This window comes from Lagopus muta, chromosome 6 (genome assembly GCF_023343835.1).
Source record: "Lagopus muta isolate bLagMut1 chromosome 6, bLagMut1 primary, whole genome shotgun sequence".
In the NCBI taxonomy this organism is placed as follows: Eukaryota; Metazoa; Chordata; class Aves; order Galliformes; family Phasianidae; genus Lagopus; species Lagopus muta.
The window spans coordinates 14,643,417-14,664,890 of record NC_064438.1 but is presented as its reverse complement, the minus strand read 5'-3'; the positions used below and the strand labels follow the sequence as shown (position 1 = coordinate 14,664,890).

General features: G+C 35.9%; 1 protein-coding gene across 1 annotated transcript in view; it reads left to right on the top strand.

Annotated features, from left to right (window-relative positions):
* Positions 1 to 2,555: 2,555 nt before the first annotated feature.
* The window catches only part of LOC125694675 (mucin-5AC-like), a 35,652-nt gene continuing 16,733 nt past the window's right edge, over positions 2,556 to 21,474 (top strand). Inside the window, exons 1-24 of the mRNA XM_048948241.1 lie at positions 2,556 to 2,628; positions 5,635 to 5,685; positions 6,101 to 6,362; positions 6,775 to 6,889; positions 7,821 to 7,911; positions 8,722 to 8,831; positions 9,044 to 9,260; positions 10,183 to 10,308; positions 10,762 to 10,879; positions 11,705 to 11,843; positions 12,539 to 12,649; positions 13,173 to 13,242; positions 13,391 to 13,528; positions 13,613 to 13,777; positions 14,286 to 14,380; positions 14,856 to 14,982; positions 15,602 to 15,857; positions 16,331 to 16,383; positions 16,767 to 16,867; positions 17,869 to 18,020; positions 18,443 to 18,581; positions 18,665 to 18,778; positions 19,319 to 19,498; positions 20,578 to 20,817. Coding sequence (XP_048804198.1) covers positions 2,556 to 2,628; positions 5,635 to 5,685; positions 6,101 to 6,362; positions 6,775 to 6,889; positions 7,821 to 7,911; positions 8,722 to 8,831; positions 9,044 to 9,260; positions 10,183 to 10,308; positions 10,762 to 10,879; positions 11,705 to 11,843; positions 12,539 to 12,649; positions 13,173 to 13,242; positions 13,391 to 13,528; positions 13,613 to 13,777; positions 14,286 to 14,380; positions 14,856 to 14,982; positions 15,602 to 15,857; positions 16,331 to 16,383; positions 16,767 to 16,867; positions 17,869 to 18,020; positions 18,443 to 18,581; positions 18,665 to 18,778; positions 19,319 to 19,498; positions 20,578 to 20,817 — 3,243 coding nt within the window. The remainder of the gene's footprint in view (positions 2,629 to 5,634; positions 5,686 to 6,100; positions 6,363 to 6,774; positions 6,890 to 7,820; positions 7,912 to 8,721; positions 8,832 to 9,043; positions 9,261 to 10,182; positions 10,309 to 10,761; positions 10,880 to 11,704; positions 11,844 to 12,538; positions 12,650 to 13,172; positions 13,243 to 13,390; positions 13,529 to 13,612; positions 13,778 to 14,285; positions 14,381 to 14,855; positions 14,983 to 15,601; positions 15,858 to 16,330; positions 16,384 to 16,766; positions 16,868 to 17,868; positions 18,021 to 18,442; positions 18,582 to 18,664; positions 18,779 to 19,318; positions 19,499 to 20,577; positions 20,818 to 21,474) is intronic.

Genomic DNA, 21,474 nt, shown 5'->3' with positions numbered 1-21,474 from the left:
TCCTTTCCTTAAAAACCACTATCTCCCATGCTTTTAAATAAAATATCCTATTCATTAATTAATACTGCACTTTTCATTACTTTTTTTTTCCTTCTGAGTCAGTGTCTAACTGATGCCTGCAAATCTCTGCTTTGAGGCAGTTAGAGTCTGCTTTAGTGGAATAGTTTTTGTAATTAACTTTCAGAAATTAAAAAGAAGAGGATCCACATCTCAGTTATGCATAAGACAGCAAGTTTGGCAGAAGAAAAGCTCTGCTGCCTCTGAGGATCACGTGTAGCCCATTGCATATGCACAGGTATATGCACAGTAGTTGCTGAAAGCCTAGTTTGGTGGGTAGCCTGTTTAAATAAGTGAGACATTTGAATATTTATTTAATAATCTAACTGGTCACGTAAATAAGATATAATTTGCTTTCTGTATGTACAGATGAATTTACTTTCATTATGAGTGCTGGCACGAAATAAAACAACATTGTATGGGCAGGAAGTCCAGTCTTTTCTTTTCTCCCTATCTGCTGAAGCATGAAGATATAAATCTAGGATGTGTAAACAGCTTACTACTGATTATGAAGATGTAACTTCATTAAACATCCTGGATATTTCGATAGGGAACATGTTCCATTCTGCATCAGGCTAGTATGTTGACATAAGTACCCTAAGCTTGCCATAGTAAGCTACCACTGATTTCAATCCAAAAGTCCAGATAGTACTCCATAATTACTCCACATTTTGGGGTTTATTTTATAATAATAAGGATCCAAGATATTTAGTTTTAAACATAAATGGAAATAGGGGCTGAAAAAATTGACAATTCAGTTCAGTAAGATCCTAAATGGAGTATGAGATTGTAGTCCCCTATTCTTTTAGGATATTAGGATTGAATTTATAATTGTAGGACAGGATTTCCACAAGAATCCACAGGAAATAGGCATCCAGCTATGTTCACTTTTTGCAATTAGGACACCTTCCCAAATTTTTCTTCTTCCTCTGCTTCAACAAAAGTGAAAAAAAAAAATCAGTAAAGACTGCTAAACTCAGTCTGACCAGGCACAGAGAACAATACTACCCCATACTAAGAAAGTACTTTCTGCAATTTCTAGACATCCTAGCACACATGAATTTTATTCTAGCTGCACCACACACAGCCACCCCAATTATATCTCCCAGATGCCTCTTGCTAAATTCCTCACTGTGCAGCAGCTCTCTCATGAAGAAGATTTTTTGTTCCATCAGCTACCTATGTTCTTGTATCAGTAGACTGAAGATGAACTGAGGACAAATGTTACCTATACACCAAGCACTGGGCTGTGCACTATTATTTTTTTTTGCCAAACAGCAGTTTAAAAGAGCTTTAAACTTTTTGTCCATATTTAACCATGTAAAGGTAAGGTCTGTTGACATTGAAAAGACAATGAGAAATCTGCCCAGAGCAACTTATCCTACCTTCCTTTGATGTCAAGCTAAAAAAGAGGGGGATACAAAATAGCTGGACTGCTTATTGAAGTATATGTTCATTCACACTTTTGAAATGTTAACACCATAGAACTGCAAAAAGTCAACATTTGGGGGGAAAAAGCGTTAAACATTAACTGGTGGGCCTAGGCCTGATATATTGTGTTTCCCTAACGCGTAGGGGCTCATTTCCCCATAGACAGGAATGGAATTACATAGGAATGGTAATGAATGCGGTTGCAGGCCTTTATCTGTTGAACTTTTCTCTCCTACAAAGCTGTGGTAAGGCTATCTGACTGTAAAGTTACTGGTGTTTTCTGTGAGAAGGTTAAAAAAAAAAAAAAAAAAAAAGACTGCAGCAAATTCAGAAGTAGATGTCAAGGTCTGAACCCATCTCTAACAAAACCAGAATATAGTCCAGGGAAAGCTGACTTAATGAATGTTCCTTAAAAGGTTGCCTAATGCTTACCAGTGTCAGAGGTTTTCATGGCATACACTCGGTATGACACTGTGACAGTGCAGAACCCTTCAAAGTTGTTAGTCTGTTCTTTTTGCGAGATTTGCTGCCCTGAGTGGCACAAAGTGACTTCATAGTACTGTGTCCCCCCCATTTGGAATACTCCAGATCTCTTCCAATTTCAGAAATCAGCAAACTTTTGGTTTTATGTTTTCTTTTGCCAAGGAGCAGCTGGCATCATTTACAGTATTGAAAAACTTATAATAGTTACTTCTGTGCCACATGCGTAACTGTAACTGTAAGACAACATCAAATTTTATTTGTTCTAGGACCTTTTCTTTTGTGGAGGTCTCATTTTATTTGCAGTTTATTTCTTTATTAGGCTGAACTTTAACAAAATATATGTACGTATATGCATATACTCCTCCCAAAATGCAAATAGCATTGGCCAGTTGCAGAGGAAAGAAAAGCATCCTCTGTTTACCTATTCATTTGCTAAAATCCCCCAAACCCCACCTTTCTGGATTATCTGAATCCATCTGGGACTGAAGCCAAAGACACCTGCTATATAAGACTGAGGGAGCATAGGTGAGCTACTCTTCCTGACCAACCTTACACTGGCACCCTTCTGCCAGACTCCACTCAAAATGGAGTTTGGTAGGAGGATATGGTTACGAGAATGGGCTTTCCTTTTAGCACTTTGCTGCGCCCATCAGATAGGTAAGGAGTTAACTCTTTTATCATTGCTTAGATCTAATAATATATTTTAAGCAACTAAATCGATTTTAATGTTTCACTTAGCAAATGGTTGCACTTAAATAGAACTTTGTCTTTGATAGAGCTAAGTCTGTTTTTGCATTTTTTTTAACTTGCGTTAAATAAAATGTAGTTAAAATTAACTGGATTGATTTGATTTCACATTGCCCCAAGCCACTGAATATAACCTCACTTGATAAGTAGTCTTGAAAACCAAATCAAAAAGAACCATTATTCATGTCTTAAAGTACCAGATGTTCAGTAGTACTTATGCCTTACAAAAGCATTTCGTTTCCTTTGCATTTTATAGTAAGAATGATTACAAATGTTCTGATCTTTTCATGAAATTTAAAGCACTACTTTTCTAGTTGCTAGATCAGGTAACAGGTCAGTCTTTTCCAGTATTTTGTCACCTACTAGAACTTCATACTAGATTACTCTTGCCAATTCCTTTGCAAAAAAAGACTAGAATTATTCATGTGACAATGATTTTTGGTAATGAATGTATACTGATACTACATTAGATATAATATTTAATATTTACATAAATTGTTGATCTTCACTATGAAAATCACTGGGAGGTTAATCTGTTACATTGCAATCCATCATTTTGTGCATTTTTTTCTCTTGCTTGCATTACATTAATTGAGGACAATCTTGGCAGATTGTTAATATTCAATCATGTTCAATCGGACTATGCAAATAGAAATTACTTGCATAAACACAAGCTTGCTAACTCAGTCTCATAGGTGTACAGTAATTACTGTCCTGTCAGCTAGCATTTTAAAATCTTCAGATTGCTTTTCAATTTATCTTGTGTATCACTTTCCAAACACTAACAAGTGTAAATACAATTTTAGGTTACTTTATGTTACATGAAATAAGCACTAAAATACTGCTAAATTGATTTAAGCACAAAAGTACAAGTCACCTACAGGTGTAATCTTACGTTTAGAGTTACATAGTGTCAATCAAAATATCCTCAGCCCTTCTTTGTACAAGCAAGTTATTTGTATTGTGCAATGCCAACGCAATAAATTGCTTTGAAAAATGAGTAGTGGTTAGACCAAATCCAGCAAAGACTTCTTTCAAATCACACTAGGTGGAAAATATATTCAGATGTCCTCACTGACTACAAAATATTGGCCTTATCCCATGCCATCTTCTCTAACTTCATGTTCAGGGTCCAATTCCAACTTCTATAAGTTGTAATGAGAATTGTGTGTATGGGGTGGCAGCTGGATAACAGCTTGACAAGGTGCATCCACAAATATTCATAACTCTTTCCAAATAATCAAAGATTGAATTACCATGTACTGGTATTCTTGGAAGCAATAAGCACCTATTTTTATAAGGATCAAGAGCATGGCATTATGCAATTGCTAGATAATGCTAGATAAACTAGTGCAGCTAGAATTTCCTTGGAAATAATACTTGCTTAGTAAAAAAAACACTGCATTTCCTTGAGAAAAATTAACAGACTAAAATACATGTATATACTGTTTTGTTCTGTTACAAAAGTTCTCACACTTTTAAATAAGCATTCACAATATTTTAAAGAGTATTGGCTCTTAGGTGAAGTCAGGATGATTCTATGTCCACTGAAGCTCCTGTGAATGTGTTGAATGAAAGCAAATTGTCACATTATTAAGACTCACAGTGGCATTTGTTATATTTTCTCAACAATCGTAGTGGCATGAATGTATTTATCTAATGATAGTATCTGTGATACTGAAAGACCAACAGAAAGCAGAAAAAGATTAAAGTTACTTCTTCATACGTCACAAATGGTCATGTATAAATGAGAACAGAACAGAAGCTTAGGGACGAAAGGAAACTCCTGCAGACACTGGAACAACTTCTAGAGATGGTGAAGCTTCCCAGAACACCCTTCCAAAATTAGGAGTGTCTTGGGTTTCTCTTTGGTAGTGCAAGTTTGAATCCCTTCAGCTCTGAGATCAAGTACTCAGTTTGCTTAGGTGGTGTGCATTTCCAGTAAAAATCCTTCCTTGTTTGGTGTGGTGGTTCTGAGTTCTCTAGTTCTGAGTTTCTGGATCTGTCTGTTATATAATGAGAAAGGGAACTTAAAGCTAAATTGCACAGGCAGCACTTCAACTGGCAAGTACTTTAGACACCAGAAGTGCTCATTCAGACATGAGTCATTTCATCACCTAAATCCTCTGAGGATTTAGACTTGACATGTTGTAGGTTGGTATTAGTCAACGTTTTCCAGGCATGGTTATTTCATTCTGGATGGATTCAGTCTTTCATAAAATAAAGTCGTAGCCATTTTTCTTAAATGGGAAGTGCCTGACATGTTTACTTACGAAAAATAGGAGCTTAGAGCACCAAACTTGGAGCACAGGATCAGGTGTTTTTCTAAGCACGATAGTTGGGCCATGTGTAGAAAGCAATTCAAAACTTATGGAGACAGAACAAAGAGAAGGAGAATTCAGCTGGAAGACAATTGAGTAGTTGAGCTACTATTTAACTAGAGGTACAAAAATAATCGTTGAAGCAGAACACAGGAATAGGACAGTTTTGATTTTTAAGTTTTTGATTTCCTCCTTAGTCAGAGTAGATGTAACAAAAACCAGCTATGCTTTTGTATTAGGCTAATTTAGTGTAGCTTAACTCTTTGTATTGGTTGTTGTGTCTGAAGAGCTCTGATATGCAGAGCTGTGAGTTTCTGCCTATGCTAACACAATTCGGAGTTTCATAAAAAAAAAAAAAAATCAAAACTACAAGGTAGAAAATGGAAATCCTCACAGCTGAAAGCAATTTTTTTATGATTGAATTATGAAGTGTAATGTGGACTTTTAACCTGATTCACATCCTGTATAAATCAGCACCAGGCTTAACACTGTCAGATTAGCACACTGATCTTTTCTTTCTAGGTCAGTTTTAGATGCAAGTCTTGGAATTGTTATACTAGATTTGGTTTTCTTAATTTTTTTTCTTCTTTCACAGTTTCATCTGAAGTGAAAATCATCCAGCAAACATCAAATCCAGTAATAACACGTAAGTTAAGTAAATGAAATGTGTTCAATAAGTATTCAGTTTTAGAAGGTGTATACGAAGGAATTAAGCACAAACAGAAATGCACTGGTAAAAGAAGTCATGAAGTCATAAGAGGAGAAAGAGGCCAGTTAAGAAACATAGCATATTATTGAACTGTTATCTTGTATGAAATGTGAACAACTAAATAATCCACTTGAACTTGACTACAACCATTTACAGGTATATATGTGATGAACAGCAGACAGATGATGAAGGATGAATACATGGTGACTTGTTATAATGGATAGATGGGTGGAAATAACAAATGGAGGTGGTCAAGGGAAAACTGTGACAGAGTGAAGCCTTAGATAATTTGATTCACCATGTTAAGGCTAGGATTTTAAGTCATTTTTTACAGCTAGTTTTAAATTTCCAGCTTCCAACCCTGCTCACAATGGCCGTGTATGCAGCACATGGGGCAACTTCCACTTCAAGACTTTTGATGGAGACATCTACCACTACCCTGGGCTCTGTAATTATGTTTTCGCATCCCATTGCAACACTCCCTATGAAGAATTCAACATCCAGATTAGGCGTACCGTGGTGGAAAATGTTCCTATAATCCACCGCATTGCCATAAAACTTGAAGGTGTAGCTGTTGAGCTAACGAAGGATACTGTCCTGATCAACAGCAACAGGTGAGTCTACTCATACCATTTGTTTGGTAAATACAGATGTTTTGGTTTTTTTTCCCCAAGTTGGCCAAGTACTTTTTGTATAGTGGGGAAATAAGATCAGCATTCTTCAATAAGTCTGACAATTTTACCCAGAGAAATAATGAATAAGTTGCTATTAATTCAAGTCACGATAAATCAATTGTTCATTTAAAGATTACCTCAAAAACAAGATTTCTATGAAAAATCCTGAGGTTGGATTCAAATTTAAATCCACATTTGATGGTACTGGACCATTTTATTTTTTAATTGCTTTTCTTTCCACACAACTGCATTATATCCTTGTAAGACACTGGAATGCACAAGCCTTTTTTTTTTCCTCTTTATCAAACATCCGGATCAGAAAATATTCAGTATTAATTCTACCTTTCTGTAGAGTTCAACTGCCATACAGTCAAGCTGGAATTACTATAGAGAGAAGCAGCATTTACGTGAAAGTTGTCAGCAAAGCAGATATTGTATTTATGTGGAATCAGCATGACAGTATCTTGGTAAGAACAACTCTTGGACCTGCCTGCACCTTTGGATCAGCCAAAAAGCTAATCTTTGATTAGGTTAATGCTTGTTTAGTAGTTACTGTTGCCTTTCCATTGCATACTGTTGAGCAGTTTTTCCTTAAGAAAGATAGGTTTGCATCCAGGTAGTCCCAAAGAAAATTACATGGATTTACTTCTCTTTGATAGCAGACTTCTGCATAAAGTAGGTTGAAAAACCACTTTCACTAACATTAATATATTACCATTTGTATAATCAATGAATATAAAGATGTTATAATTATGAACTAAACCAGAGAGGTTGGATAAGCAAGTTACAATAACAAAAAGAGAATACATAGAATGCTTACTCACATCCTGGGCTCACTGCAAAACTCCAGAGGAGGGATTTCTAGAAAAGAACCATTTCCACTGGTAGCCAGCTCTTAAATGGGTCTAGGAGAAGTGGAGCTAGGCTCACCCCTTCCAGCAGCACAGGTGAATTGCCTTCACCTGTGCTCTGTGGCTGACTCATTGCTTGCCTCAGGTGATCAATCAGAGGTTCAGGCTGTGATTCAGCAGTTCCCATACACCATCACTGCCTGACTTACCTCTTCTAATACAATTTTTGGGCAGAGTTTTTCTCTCTTAGGACATCGTTTTTGCTGTGAATTTGATTTTCTTTCTGAACAATGGAGAGAAAAAGGCTGGGTTCTCTACAGATATTACAGTGAAAATTTATGTCTACACCAATAGTTTGGAGTTTTTGTTGTAAATCAAATCTAAGACAACTCTTCATTCTATCCCTCAAGCTTAAATTGGATTTCTAAATAAAATTACATAGTTCTGATGAAAAATAGGGTCAGCAGGTACAAGTGTTTTTGATGATCCTGAATATATTTTACAATGTGTATACTAACTTTTGTCAACATATTGCCTATCATTTTAGTTAGAACTGCATGAGAAATATGCCAATCAGACCTGTGGTCTTTGTGGGGACTTCAATGGCATTCCAGTTTACAATGAGTTCTATTCAAACAGTAAGTTTTTTAAATATCAGAAATTGGTTTCTAGAGTTGTCAGCATGTATTCTACTATCTTTCAGCACTAACATCACCATCATTCCTCTTTCCTATCCTGTTGAAGAATATACTCAGAAGCTATGATTCAATCTATGTTGAAAAACATAATAAAAAAACATAAACAGATCGTGTATTTAATACCTAAAGTTGTTAGCTATTTCATTAATAACATAAATATTGAAATATATCCAGTAAAACAAAATGTAGGTGTAATATCTAGTCAATACATTTGTTTTTTCAGTTCTGTCATAAAAATAATTCTAGTAGTAACATATCAATTCTGATTTGAAAAGCCTGGGAAATAGATCTTTTGTCTATATTAATGAGTCCATTAAACATGCTGTCAGAATTTTGAATATTTAATCCTATTCCACAAAATATATCCACATTTGCCTTTTAATATGCATAGTCTATATATAATCCTCTCTTATTTTATCCCTTCTCAATTTGAGTGTTTTCCTAAACCTTGTTTCTCAGCAGTCTCCATTGTACAAACCCCTATTTTAATTATTTTCTCTCTTCCCTACATGGACTCATTATCTTCTGAATGTAGTAGGCTGAAAATTGTTTTCTAATGTTTTATCTTTTTCCAGATAGTGATGTCAGTGTTTATTTTGGAAGGGATGATGATAAAATGAAAAAATTCAAGGGAACTATCTGCCTTAGCTGATCTTGAAAAGAATTCTTGACAAGAGGAAAAGATATTAGGAAGTTGTGTTGACCAAAAAAATCCCGCACAACCCTCATTATTAAATTTCTTTTGCACAGATATCAGAATGACAGCCTTACAGTTTGGGAATATGCAGAAGTTGGATGGGCCGACAGAGTACTGTGAAGACCCAACTCCTTCCTCATCAGATAACTGCACATATGACTTTGTAAGTATCTTTCTGATTATTCTTTAATTTTTCTTTCACATTTATTTGTATTGTTCTACAGCTTCAGAGGGATCAACTGGAAAAGACCTAGGGCAATAGTAAGTAAAGAGGGATATGAAATTCTATTAAAGAACAATCTAGCAAAGAAACAATGCTAAAAATTTGCTACTTTCTATTTTCTGAAAGTTTTCTTGTCTTTTTTTTCTCCCCAGGATGACATATGTCAGAAAACATTGACCAGCTTTGCATTTGAAGACTGTAATGGCCTAGTTAATGTTAGTGAGTACATTAGGGCTTGCCGAGAAGACTTGTGCCGCTCTGAAGAGTTAAAAAATGCCTCATGTATCTGCGATACTATTGCTGAGTACTCCCGGCAGTGTGCTCATGCTGGTGGGGAACCTTTGAACTGGAGAACCTCAAAACTGTGCCGTAAGTATTAGTGGAGATGCCTTTATTTTGTGCTGGGTAAATAAAAAGAAATGAGTTCTCAAATAATGCTGAGTATGCATTGGAAATTACAGGCGTGGTGAGGGTTCTGATGTATAAGCTCCAGCAAGAAGACTAAGGAGAAAGAACTAAGTGTTTTAATGCAGAGTGGCTTAAACAGTATCAGTTAAATGGATACACTTACTCAAGAGCTGAAGGGTCATTTAATGAATTGGGATAATAAAAGAAACAAATACAAGGAGAAAGAAGGAGAGTGATTTGGTTACTTATATTTCTGTTTCTCCCCTTTTTTTTATGGTGGCGACCATATTTTTTACCCTTGTTGATGAACTGATTGAGTCTTCACTGGTCTTAGGCTAGTGTAGCATTTAATCTCTAGCTTGGTTTTGAGTAGTTTGTACCACTGTAATCTTCAGAAGTTTTCACTGAATTAAACACCTGTACATTATTAGTGTAGCTGTTGATACTGTCACCAACATTTGTTTGAAATTAAAATCCACTGGGATATTATTTGCTGTTTCAAGGGATATCTGAAAAATCTGAATACACTGAAGCTTTAGGAACTTGATTTTTACGTTTCCCTAGCTATGCAGATGTTCTTGAAAAGGCTACCTTTAACAGAAACCTTGCTAGCTTTGCAGAACCATTTTCCTGATGTGCCTAGAACTCCAGTCATTTTGGCATCAGTTAAGTCTTTCTTCACACAGTCATGAAAAGCAAATCTCAACTGTAAAACATAGATCTGAATGAGTAAAGTTAAAGATTTTGACAAGTGGGGATAGGTCTGTGGTTTAGTGTGGTTTTAAATCTAGCTGAAAAAATGTAAATGAACATACTTATTTCCATATACAGTGAACTAGAAATACTTCAGACTGAAAAAACTCTCCTTTTATTAACCTTTCAGCCAAGACATGTCCTTACAACATGCAGTATTCGGAGTGCAGCTCCCCCTGCACTGACACATGCACTAATCCTGAACGATCTCAGTTTTGTGAAGAGCACTGTATGGATGGTTGTTTCTGCCCCCAAGGCAAGTTCTTATATACTCACATTTCTGATCTCAAAATAAACAAGACAGATTCCATGAGGCTTAAGGCCCTTATATTTGCATTTTTCACAACTGCAAGTGATAAGTATTTATCATTTATCAACTGAGGAAAGGCACTGGAATTAATTGCCAGGGCACACGCAATAGTTAGAAAGCAGGAAAGCAGAAAAGCAAACAGATCAAAGCTAGTCTTTCAGCAAGCCACCTGTACTAAAATAACTCCCTTTTAAAGCAGGTGGAATTTAAGAATAGAAAGGTTGAAAGTCTGTAAATTGGCATAGTCCTACTGTCCTCAGTACATCTATGACAGTTCACAGCAGCTGCAAATCTGTCTTTGAAGCAACATTTAGTAATGAACAAAAATGATTTTTTTCCCATGTATGGAAAGTACCTCTTTAATTGATTAAATTCTGCTGTTATTGTTTTTAACTTAAGGAACCGTTTTTGATGACATAAACAATTCTGGCTGCATCTCCCGTCAGCAATGCTCCTGTATTTACAATGGCAACACTTATGCTCCAGGAACTTCTTTCTCAGAGCAGTGCTATTCCTGGTAACTCTTGCTATTTTCTTAACTCTTTATTTCCTCTAATATATTTAGTGGGTTTAATGATTTATTGTTTGCAATTACATCATCGTAATTGATCTGTGTATTTAACTAGCCGCTACAGTTCCAAAATAACCTCAACGAACATTCTTTCTTTTATTTAGCAACAGCCTTAACTGTCATTGCACTTGAGCTCAAGGTGATCAAAGTAAGGATTTACAGTGTTTAGATTTCTCACCAGTGAATTCAAGTGCTTCCTCTTTGTTTATTTTGTTCAAACATTTGGACTTCTCTAAAGGGAATGAAGTTGCAGTAATTTACGTATTTGCAAATATTTATTTTCTCTGAAGAAAATAAGAGAAGCTACACAACCATAGTTTCACAATTATTAATCCTGTACCTGTACAGTACCACATTACCTTAGAAAACAGACATACTCTATCTACTCACTAGGAGTAGATGTGGAGTCACATTTCTCTTAGTTTCTTATAAATTTATACAAGAAAACAGAAGATATTTTAATTTGGCATTATGTTTTATGTAAGCTGTAGAAGACAAGCAATTACTCATCTAGCACCTGTTGCTACTGAGTTAACCTGTCCAAAAAAAGAATAGAAACAAATGAACAAAGTGAATGCATATCACAGTCACTCCCTTTAATGCTTTACTTCATATGTTCACAATATTTGAGAAAGTCTTAAACCTGGATTTGCCGTGTATTCAAACTAGAGATTGAAAGGGAAAAGCAGTTCTAAACCTAATGTCATTGTAATTTCTGTAAGTCTAGACTGCTATTGCTGATTTCAGCTAAGTTTGTCTTGCCTCTTCCAGTACATGCAATGGAAGCAAATGGAATTGCGAAGATATGTCATGTCCAGGAATATGTTCCGTAGAGGGAGGCTCGCACATTTCGACATATGATAAAAAGCATTATGATGTCTATGGAGACTGCACTTACGTCCTTTCTAAGGTGAGACTATTACTTGGTCATAAAGCCTTATGTGCTTGTGGAGAGGATAGGTAATCTCAATCAACATCTTCAAAACTTGTCTTTTGACGTATGTATATTGAGTTGCTTCAGTTAATCAGACACTTACTGGAATGTATTCTGCCATTCAAATGATTTAATTATCAGCTAAATATTAGGATGTCATGCAACAGTAAATTGTGGTTTCCAGGGAATTTCCAGTTCTGTCATACAATAAATGCTGAGGACTATTATCTTTTTAAGGTATTGCTTAATATACATTCTTCTGCATGATTGTTCCAGCTGTTTTACTGGATTAAATAACTTTGCCCTGTTAACTGTATCTAATAAGTATTTCTTTCTTGGAAGCAGAAATAAAGAAAAATCAGATCATGTCAACTGATACATTTCATTTAGGTTTTGAACCATTATAAAAATGAGTTAAGAGAAATAAAGAAGTAAAAAATTTATTGTAATCAGAACATTTTGTTACAGTAATGTGTAAGTGAAATGGTTTGACCTTTTTGATCTGATTCTTCTATGCTTTCTTTTTTTCCATTTGCACAATTCAGTCTAAAAAAAAAAAAAAAGAAAATTACTCATTTTTACTATTTCCCTGACAAGAGAGACTTTGACAGGGACAGCTATTGTAATTAGCCTTTCATTGAATAACTGTTGGGATTTTTATTTATTTTCAGCAATGTGAAGATGAAATATTCACCATCCTGGTAGAACTACGCAAATGTGGCATGACAAGCACTGAAACATGCTTAAGGACAGTGACCCTCAGCTTGAATAAAGGACAAACGGTAAGAATGCAAAATAAGCACGAGAAAAAAACTATTAACCACGTGGGGAACAAAGCATCTAGGCCATTATCAGGTAGGGACCTGCATTTATTTCCACACATGGGATAAGTACATTAGATTTTTATCAAGTGAAAATAAACTAGTTTTGTTGTGAAAACGAAATAGTAGATTTGACTTTTTGGAAGTTCATTAAGAAAAAGCTGAAAAAGCTCTATTTCTGCCAATTAGATGAAAACACATAAACTTGTAATTTAGAAGCTACATGTACAACAGCAATGGGTGTAATTCATCATAAAGTTTTGTTCATAGAAACCAAGATGATAAAATTCACTAATCAGTTGAGAAGGACTCTTCAAAAACCATTTTTCCTTGGCCAGGAAAATTAGTGTAAGTGCACAAAGTGGAAAGAGTGAGAAAAGATGAGATCACAAAAATGCCCCTTTTAATTAATAGGTCTTTTAGTAATATCACCGGATTCATCACTATTATTACTCTTTTACCTGTTGTTCCTCTTCCTAAACAGCTCGTTGAGGTCAAAAGTGATGGTGGTGTGTTTGTGAACTCAATCTACACCCAGCTGCCAATCTCAGCAGGTATTTTTTCTCTAACATTCACCTCTGATGTTGTGGGCAATGTCATAAAATAGGAGGCATTAGTTTTAGAGCAGCCTTCGTATCATGATATACTCTGTCCCTCATTTAACCTCCTCCAGAAAGCAATCTTCTATTTTTTCTTTTTTAGCCAATGTCACCATCTTTAGACCTTCATCATTCTTCATCATCATGCACACAAATATTGGTATCCAGGTTGAAATCCAGATCACACCCATCATGCAAATGTTTGTGCGATTGGACCCTGTGTTCAAAGACCAAACCTGTGGTAAGTGAATGAAACTGAAGAACATCTTGCTAAATGTCTTTTGTTGAGTACAAACAGTATAAACTTTTCATCGGTTTTCAACAGGTCTTTGTGGAAATTTCAATAATGTCCAAACTGATGACTTTAAGGCCATAAGTGGAGTAGTTGAAGGAACAGCAGCAGCATTTGCTAATACATGGAAAACTCAGGCTTCTTGCCCTGATATCCAGAACAGTTTTGAGAACCCCTGTGCACTCAGCATCGATAATGGTAAATGCTTCATAACATTATTTTGTTAAGAAAAAGATTTTTAAAAAATTTCTTAAGAAATCTTTTTAATTCTAAGAAAAGCACAACTGTTAAAAAGCAAATATAAGAGAATGAAGAATTATATATTCGGTGAAAACATACATCTGTAATCAGAATATTCACAATGAGAACATGAGGGCTATATAAAGAAGTAAAGGAAGAGTCCTGGAGGCATAACTGAAAGAAACTGTGTGATCACTGAAAACAGAATGTCTAAGCTCACAGCTTCATATCAGAAGAGTGGATCACATGAGCATCTTTGGAAATTCTTTATTTGTGATCTTTGGTAACTCTTATTTCATTGTACCTTTGGTTTTAATAACCTTAGAGCACAAATTGAGTGAAAACAGACAGGAGGGAGAGATTAGATGTAATTTCAAAACTAGTTTTGCATTTTAGGAAAGTGGGTAATGGGACTAATGAATTAAAAAAGTAATGTGCATATTTGCACTGTTTGTTCTTTTAACAGAAAAATATGCTAAGCATTGGTGTGGGCTACTAACTAACAGAGAAGGACCTTTTGCTGGTTGTCATTATCTACTGAATCCCTCTACTTACTACATGGTATGTTGGTAGACTGGTTTCTCTTCAGAAACAATAGAAATAGGATCATGTACAACTAGCTACCAGGAAAAAACTGTCCCAGACATATCTCTAGTCTTTTGCAATACCTGCATTTTCATTTCTATACTGCACTTCTTTCTTTCAACATGTTGCTGTTTTTGCTGTGGCATTATCTTATTTCAGTTGTCAGTCTTGGTTTTGTCATTCCAAATGCAAAGGCAGCTATTTTTTCTTGGATGGATATACCTGTATGGGTAGGAGGTTAGCACAAAGGCAGGTTAAATGGTTATTTGAAAATTACAGTTAACTGCCGCCTCACCAACCTCACTTTATTGTTAACTACTTGGCACAGAAAGCCCATTGGCTAATTATCATCATTCCACTATCAGTGTGCTGTCAGTCTTCCTTCTCATTACAAATGACCCAGATGTTGATAGTATTAGAAGTGTTGAGATTATATTTTTCACATTCCCAGAACTGCATGTTTGACACGTGCAACTGTCAAAACAGTGAGGGCTGTCTGTGCGCATCCCTTTCTTCCTATGTGAGAGCTTGTGCTGCAAGAGGAATCCAAATAAATGGGTGGAGGACTAATGTCTGTTGTGAGTACACTTCTCTATTTCCTTTCCTGTGCACTCATCAATAAAAAGTGTTGGTGAAAAAAAAATTATATTGATTTCTAGACAAATATGGTAAGTATCAAGGAAGGGATTTTGTTAAATGCACTCCTAGATGTAATTCCCTGCTGTTCCTTTAGATTCAATCCATTAAAAGCAAGAATAAATATAAACAGATGGGAGAGAGCTTGCTGTTACAGACACACCTCCATCTGTTTCTGCACGACTTTGAATTTAACTGTAGTTTTCTATATCGCAGTGTAACAGAGATAAATATGATATATTAGAATAATAATATTAGTAATACTAACCAGAAAACTAGAACAATGAAATAGCAGCACCAAATGAAAGTTTCTTTCCAAACTCTCATTTGAAGAAAATATATTTCTTATAGCATATATGACTTGATTTAATCTACACATACAGTGGCTTTCACTTCTAATTCTGGAAAAATTCAGAAAAAACTTTGATGTGAAAGATAGAGCATAGGCAGAGGTGTATAATATTGTTCACCTGTTACTGCTACTACGTACCATTTCTTTCTTCTCAACAAAAATTACCATCTGGAATTAACAAACTCATTCTTCCTTTTTACTCTCTCAAGCAAAGTACGCCACCTCATGTCCCAAATCCCTAAGTTACAGCTATACCATCGATTCATGCCAACCCACATGTCGCTCTCTAAGTGAGCCTGATATCACATGCAAAATTAAGTTTGTCCCAGTTGATGGCTGCACCTGCATAAATGGAACCTACATGGATGAAAGTGGCAAATGTGTGCCTGCTGATGAATGCCCCTGTTACTATCGAGGATCTCCCATACCACTTGGAGAAGTTGTCCGTGAAAATGGGCTTGTATGGTAAGGGAAGCTTTTAAAAAACATTCAAGCAATAGTATATGCATTTTATTACCTAAATAAGCTTAATTTAAATTGTTCTCACCTTGTCCTGTGTGAGTTTCAATATAGTAATATCATAAACATTTTTTAAAAACTTTTAAGAATAATATATACATCCAGATTGATAGAGCAATTGTATATAGGAGTATTTTCTATTTGATTTTATGACTTTTCAAGCACAAAACACACGACAGAAAAAGCAAAGAGAAATCTTAAGAGAAAGTAAGTAACAAGCAGAAATATATCCATTTCAAACTCTAGTTTTTCCTATTATGAAAGCATAATTGGTAGTGGTGTTGAGAGAAACACTTCCCTGGGTCTGTAAAATAGTATTCAGGAATTCAATTAATTCCTTATAAAGTACTGAAATTTGACAGAGGTAGCTCTCAGTCTCAATATATGGTTAAAAGTTAATGTTTTTCCCTCTCTTACAGCACTTGCATCCAGGGAAAACTGACTTGCATTGGAGAACCCGATCAAATTCCAGGTTAAAAAAAAGTCTTCCACTTGCACTTGTCTTTTTCTCTGTGCCAGGTTCTGGACAGAAATATTTGGTAGAATTGATATTTCTTAATGGATTTTTAAATAATAGAAGTATTTCTATACTATAAAAGGCAGAAGTAACCCTAGGTTCATGAGAAGATCTGTTCTAAAGGATTTTTTTCTGATATACTGTGGAAGGTTCTGGGAATTCAGTGCTCTGAAGTGAATCTACAATTGGGTTCCTATTTAGCAGACTGAGTAGGGATAGCAGTCCTTACTAACTGAAATGTACAAATTCCAAACAATTTCTAGATGGCTTTTATTTCTACAGCTGTGTGATAAACCCCCAGCTATTTCTTACTTCTCTCACTTCTTTCCTTCCTCTAGTTTGTGAATCTCCCATGTTCTACTTAGACTGTAGAAACAGCACAGCAGGAGCAACTGGATCAGAGTGTCAAAAAAGCTGTCATACTCTGGATATGCAGTGTGTAAGTATGTCATGGCTAGATGAAATGGTACTTTCAAGTTTTGTCTGTCATCTTTGTGCTACAGTCACCATTGATCTAACTCTCCTTCTCTGAATCTACATCACAGATACTTTGTATGCTAAAATCCCCAAAACACGTTATGAATTGTTAACGATAGGATCATCAGAATAAAATTTAACGAAGTAACATCCAACTTTTATAAGTGTCAAAGTTTCTTCAGCTACTTCTCAAATCACGCTCATTAGAGCTAGCATTTTGTAACTGTTTCATCTGACTAAATTGAAAAAGGTGATGGCTTTCTGACTTTCAGCACAGGATTTGCGTGAAAATTCATGACACAAAAATGGATCAAGTGTAAGGACATAAACATGTGTGTATATAATATGAAGTATTTCTTTTTATGTCTTACACAGTGTTGTAACAGTTCAAGTCTTTCAAAGTAAGAGTAATTAGTAGTGAAAATATTTAGAGCTTTGCCGCATATTTTACTTCATTAAGAGAAAATTACTTCCTGTAGGCTGGCTAGGAGCAATCATTTCTTTCCAATGATATTGCACATCAAATTATATCTTTGTCTAAGTGCATGATAGCCATGCGTAATTTCATGAATAGGTACCATGAGAGATGCATCTGTTTTCAGTGCAACTCACTCAAACTAAATTTACTTATTTTCTTTTTAAAGTCCATTCATTCAATCACAAGTCATCCATCACAAAGCATAGGGCTTCTTCAGCTAACACAGAGCAAGTCTTAAGATCCGGTATAGTTCAAATTTCACAGACTGGAACAAATGCATTTAGGATCAGAATGCATCTAATGTTTAGCAGCTTTATATGCTAATAGCTTCGTCTTTGTTGTAGAGGCCTATAAATACATCAGTCTTCTCTTATTTAAGCTGGGCGGAAATAGAACATATAAAGACATTTTAAGTTGATCTAATCTTCGTTTTTCTAGTGTGATTATTTTATTCTGAAATTGTATCTTCCTCTTGACCTTTCCAGTATAGCACACAGTGTGTATCTGGCTGTGTGTGCCCATCTGGACTTGTGTTAGATGGGAAGGGTGGTTGTATTCCTGAAGAGGAATGTCCATGTATTCACAATGGAGCCACGTATCAATCCGGGGAAAAGATCAATGCTGACTGTAATACCTGGTAAGTATTTTCTGGAAGGTTGCATTCCTGGTTCCATCATTTGCCTTAAGATCTTAAGCTGTACAGTAGTGAGGAGAGATTTAGACTGTGCATTACATCAATTGATGGGTCTTTTAAGTTTTGACTCAGAAAGATGAGCAACTTTTGTTGCAGGTAGACAGCTGAGGCACAAACTGGGAGAAAACCTTTGGGAGGATGGTGTCCATTACATTCTACCCTTTTTTGCAGTTCATGCTTTTGGAATAGAAGAAGAGAACTTTGCTTTAATACTTCACATGGGAAATGTAAAAGACTGTTTTAACTTCAGAATCAATATAACATTTATCAAGAATGAGATGCCAAACAAATGCTGAGTTTTTGGGATATGTCTGCATAAGACAGCGAGTTACTTTATTACTAAAACATTTAATTCTCTTTCCTAGTGTGTGCAAGAATAGGATGTGGGAATGCACCAAAAAACAATGCCTGGGCACGTGTGCTGTTTACGGAGATGGACATTATACCACCTTTGATGACCAGACATTCAGCTTCAGTGGAAACTGCAAATACACGTTAGTCCGGGTACTGTTACTTAACAAAACTACATTGTAATATAATCTTGATCTTATCTGAAACAATAACATGCTTTTAATTTTACTACTCAGAACCACTGCGGGAAGAGTGACACAGTGAATGGGACCTTCCAGGTTATCACTGAAAATATTCCCTGCGGCAGCACTGGGACAACTTGCTCAAAATCTATCAAAGTTTTCTTAGAGGTATGTAGGTATTACATTACAGACCAGGGGGTTTTTGTTCAGTATCTGTGTAAAGCTTGGGAGAAGTCAGGATATCTGTTGCCGCAAGGAAGTTTAGAGAAAATATTTTGAAAAGCAGATCAACCTGTAAATTAAGCTTAAGCCAGAATCAGGTGAAGTATTTGGTGCAGCTTCCCTGCTATCCGCCTATTCCAGCCTCACAAAGCTGTCTTATACTTACCCTTGGACAAACTACAGCTCTAGAGGAAAACTACCTGTAGCAAAATTTTGGCTGATCACATCAGAAGATTTTCTTACTCTGTGCACTGTAGTTCCTCTATGACTACCATGACATCATTTTTTCATCAACAATCTGTTCCATTTAAAGTACGTTTTTACCACAATTCCATGAACCTGAGATTTGAACCACATTACATTTGGATGATGTATTTTTCATTAAACAAACTGGTTTTAGTACTCTTAAAAGTGGAGAAAAAAGTGTTCAGTAGCACAGCTGTAGCTATTAGGTTCATTTCTAATCACCTTTTCCTCCGTTTTCAGCACTATGAACTGATACTCAGTGAGGAGCGTGTCAGTGTGATACAGAGAGGACAAGGTGGTGAAGTACCATTCACAGTCCGTTACATAGGTATGTACACAGTGATTGATACCACCAGCGGACTGATCCTCATGTGGGACAAGAAAACCAGCATCTTCATCAAGCTGAGCGCTGAATTTAAGGTGCGGAACTAGTAGTCTAGACCTAGACTGGGTGTTAATTTTTTATCTGACTAAAACAATATCCCAAACAGGTGATTTCTCTAGCATTCCTGGAGGACGTCATATGTCATTTTCTATTCCTCTGGTACCTTAGGAAGACACGTAAAAATGCAGCTACTCTTTGGAGTGCTCAAGGCAGTGTTCAGTTTCTATTTGGCCTGACAGAACTTGAGTTGGTAAACTGCTGCTATGGACCGTACTTGTTAAAATTACTTTGTGAATCTTGGTAAAGCTTATCAGACTTTACTAAGATTACATAGCTACATGTGTAGAAATCAATTCAGTAGTCCTGATTTTGAAAAATCATCTATTGTTTCCAGTACACATTCACACATAAGTCCAAATTATTATACTCCAAAAAACAAGGAAGTAAAATACTAAGTAAAATGTTATATATTTTTCAAGTATATATATGAACAAGGGACAAAGCATGGGCAGAGTATAATCCTTGAATCCACAGAGAAAGCTTAGCATCTGTTACAGCCTATCACCATTTCACATATCGAAATTTGGAATGAGATATTTCTGGAAATGCAAGGAAAATGTCATTTATTTTTCCATCTGTCAGCAGTCATCACAGTAGACTTAACGAGTAAGTTACATGGGTGTACTGGCAGTACTTATGACAGCTTTCTAAGACTGTCTTTTGTATGAACATCCATTGTATAAAACAAAGCATAAATGAAAAGCATTGTAGCATGGTCAACTAGTTGAGTCCTCATTTCCTTTGTTAAATGTTAAGAGGATGTACCTCAAAGTTGATACGTCCTCAAAAATGGATAAAATGATCAAGACAGTTGTACTGTTCAGATTTAAAAAAAGGAAAGTCTGTAGCTGTTTGTAGCCTTGGTGGTCATGTTCTGTTGCTGAGGAAACAGACGGCTGCTTTTCCAGAATATCTAAACCTAAAATGTATCTTCAGTGGGAATCTTTGGGAAAGTTAGAATAGAATGGCAATCTAAGAGCTGAATTTCATGTATTCTTTCAGTTTCAGATCTTTGTTTTCTCATATCCATCATAATTTTTTTTTCCTTTTGCAGGGTCAGATCTGTGGCCTCTGTGGAAATTATGATGGCAATGGCATCAATGACTTCACTACAAGGAGTCTGTCTGTAGTGGAGGATGTCCTAGAGTTCGGAAACAGCTGGAAAGTATCCTCCACATGTCCTGATGCTCACTTCTTAAAGGACCCATGCTCTACCAACCCTTATCGAAAGTCCTGGTCAGAGAAGCAGTGTAGCATCATCAACAGCAATGTCTTTGCTGCCTGTCACTCACAGGTATCACCAGGGCAGGAGTTGACTCTGTGAAGATTAGGGCCTGACTGTTACTGAATCTTCATACACTTTACCATATATGTTTAATTCATTAGACAGCATGTTTCACTTTGAATTGTGTAACTTCAGCCTATATCTTGAACAGTCAAACAGATCTATAGCCCCTACCTGTAAGAAATAGTAGGCTATATAGATCATAGAAGATGATACTAACTTATTGGGAAAGAACAATAATTTCAGAATTACTACATATTTTCTTATGGTGTAACTTGGATAAAACATACCACGTAATGAACACAAATTCAATGAAATAACATTTTGGGGTAGTAATGAGGCAGTATTAACTGCCAGTACATATCAACAATGCAGGATAATTTTGTGCTGTTCCTATTACCTTAGTTCTTTCCACTACTAGAGATCTTCAGGTTATGGCTGCCTAGTACGGCTTGGGAACATGAAACCAATCTTTCACTGGGACACAAGTCTAGATGTCTAAAATTATGTCAATATGTGATTTGAATTATTATCTGGCATTACGTCTGGTGTCTAACAGTGTATATAAACATAACAAAAGAAATAACTGATATAGGCCTTCCTTCTGAGATCCTAATTTTAAGAAAATCAGTCTAGCGAAGTTGACAAAACTTAGAAGGAAGAATG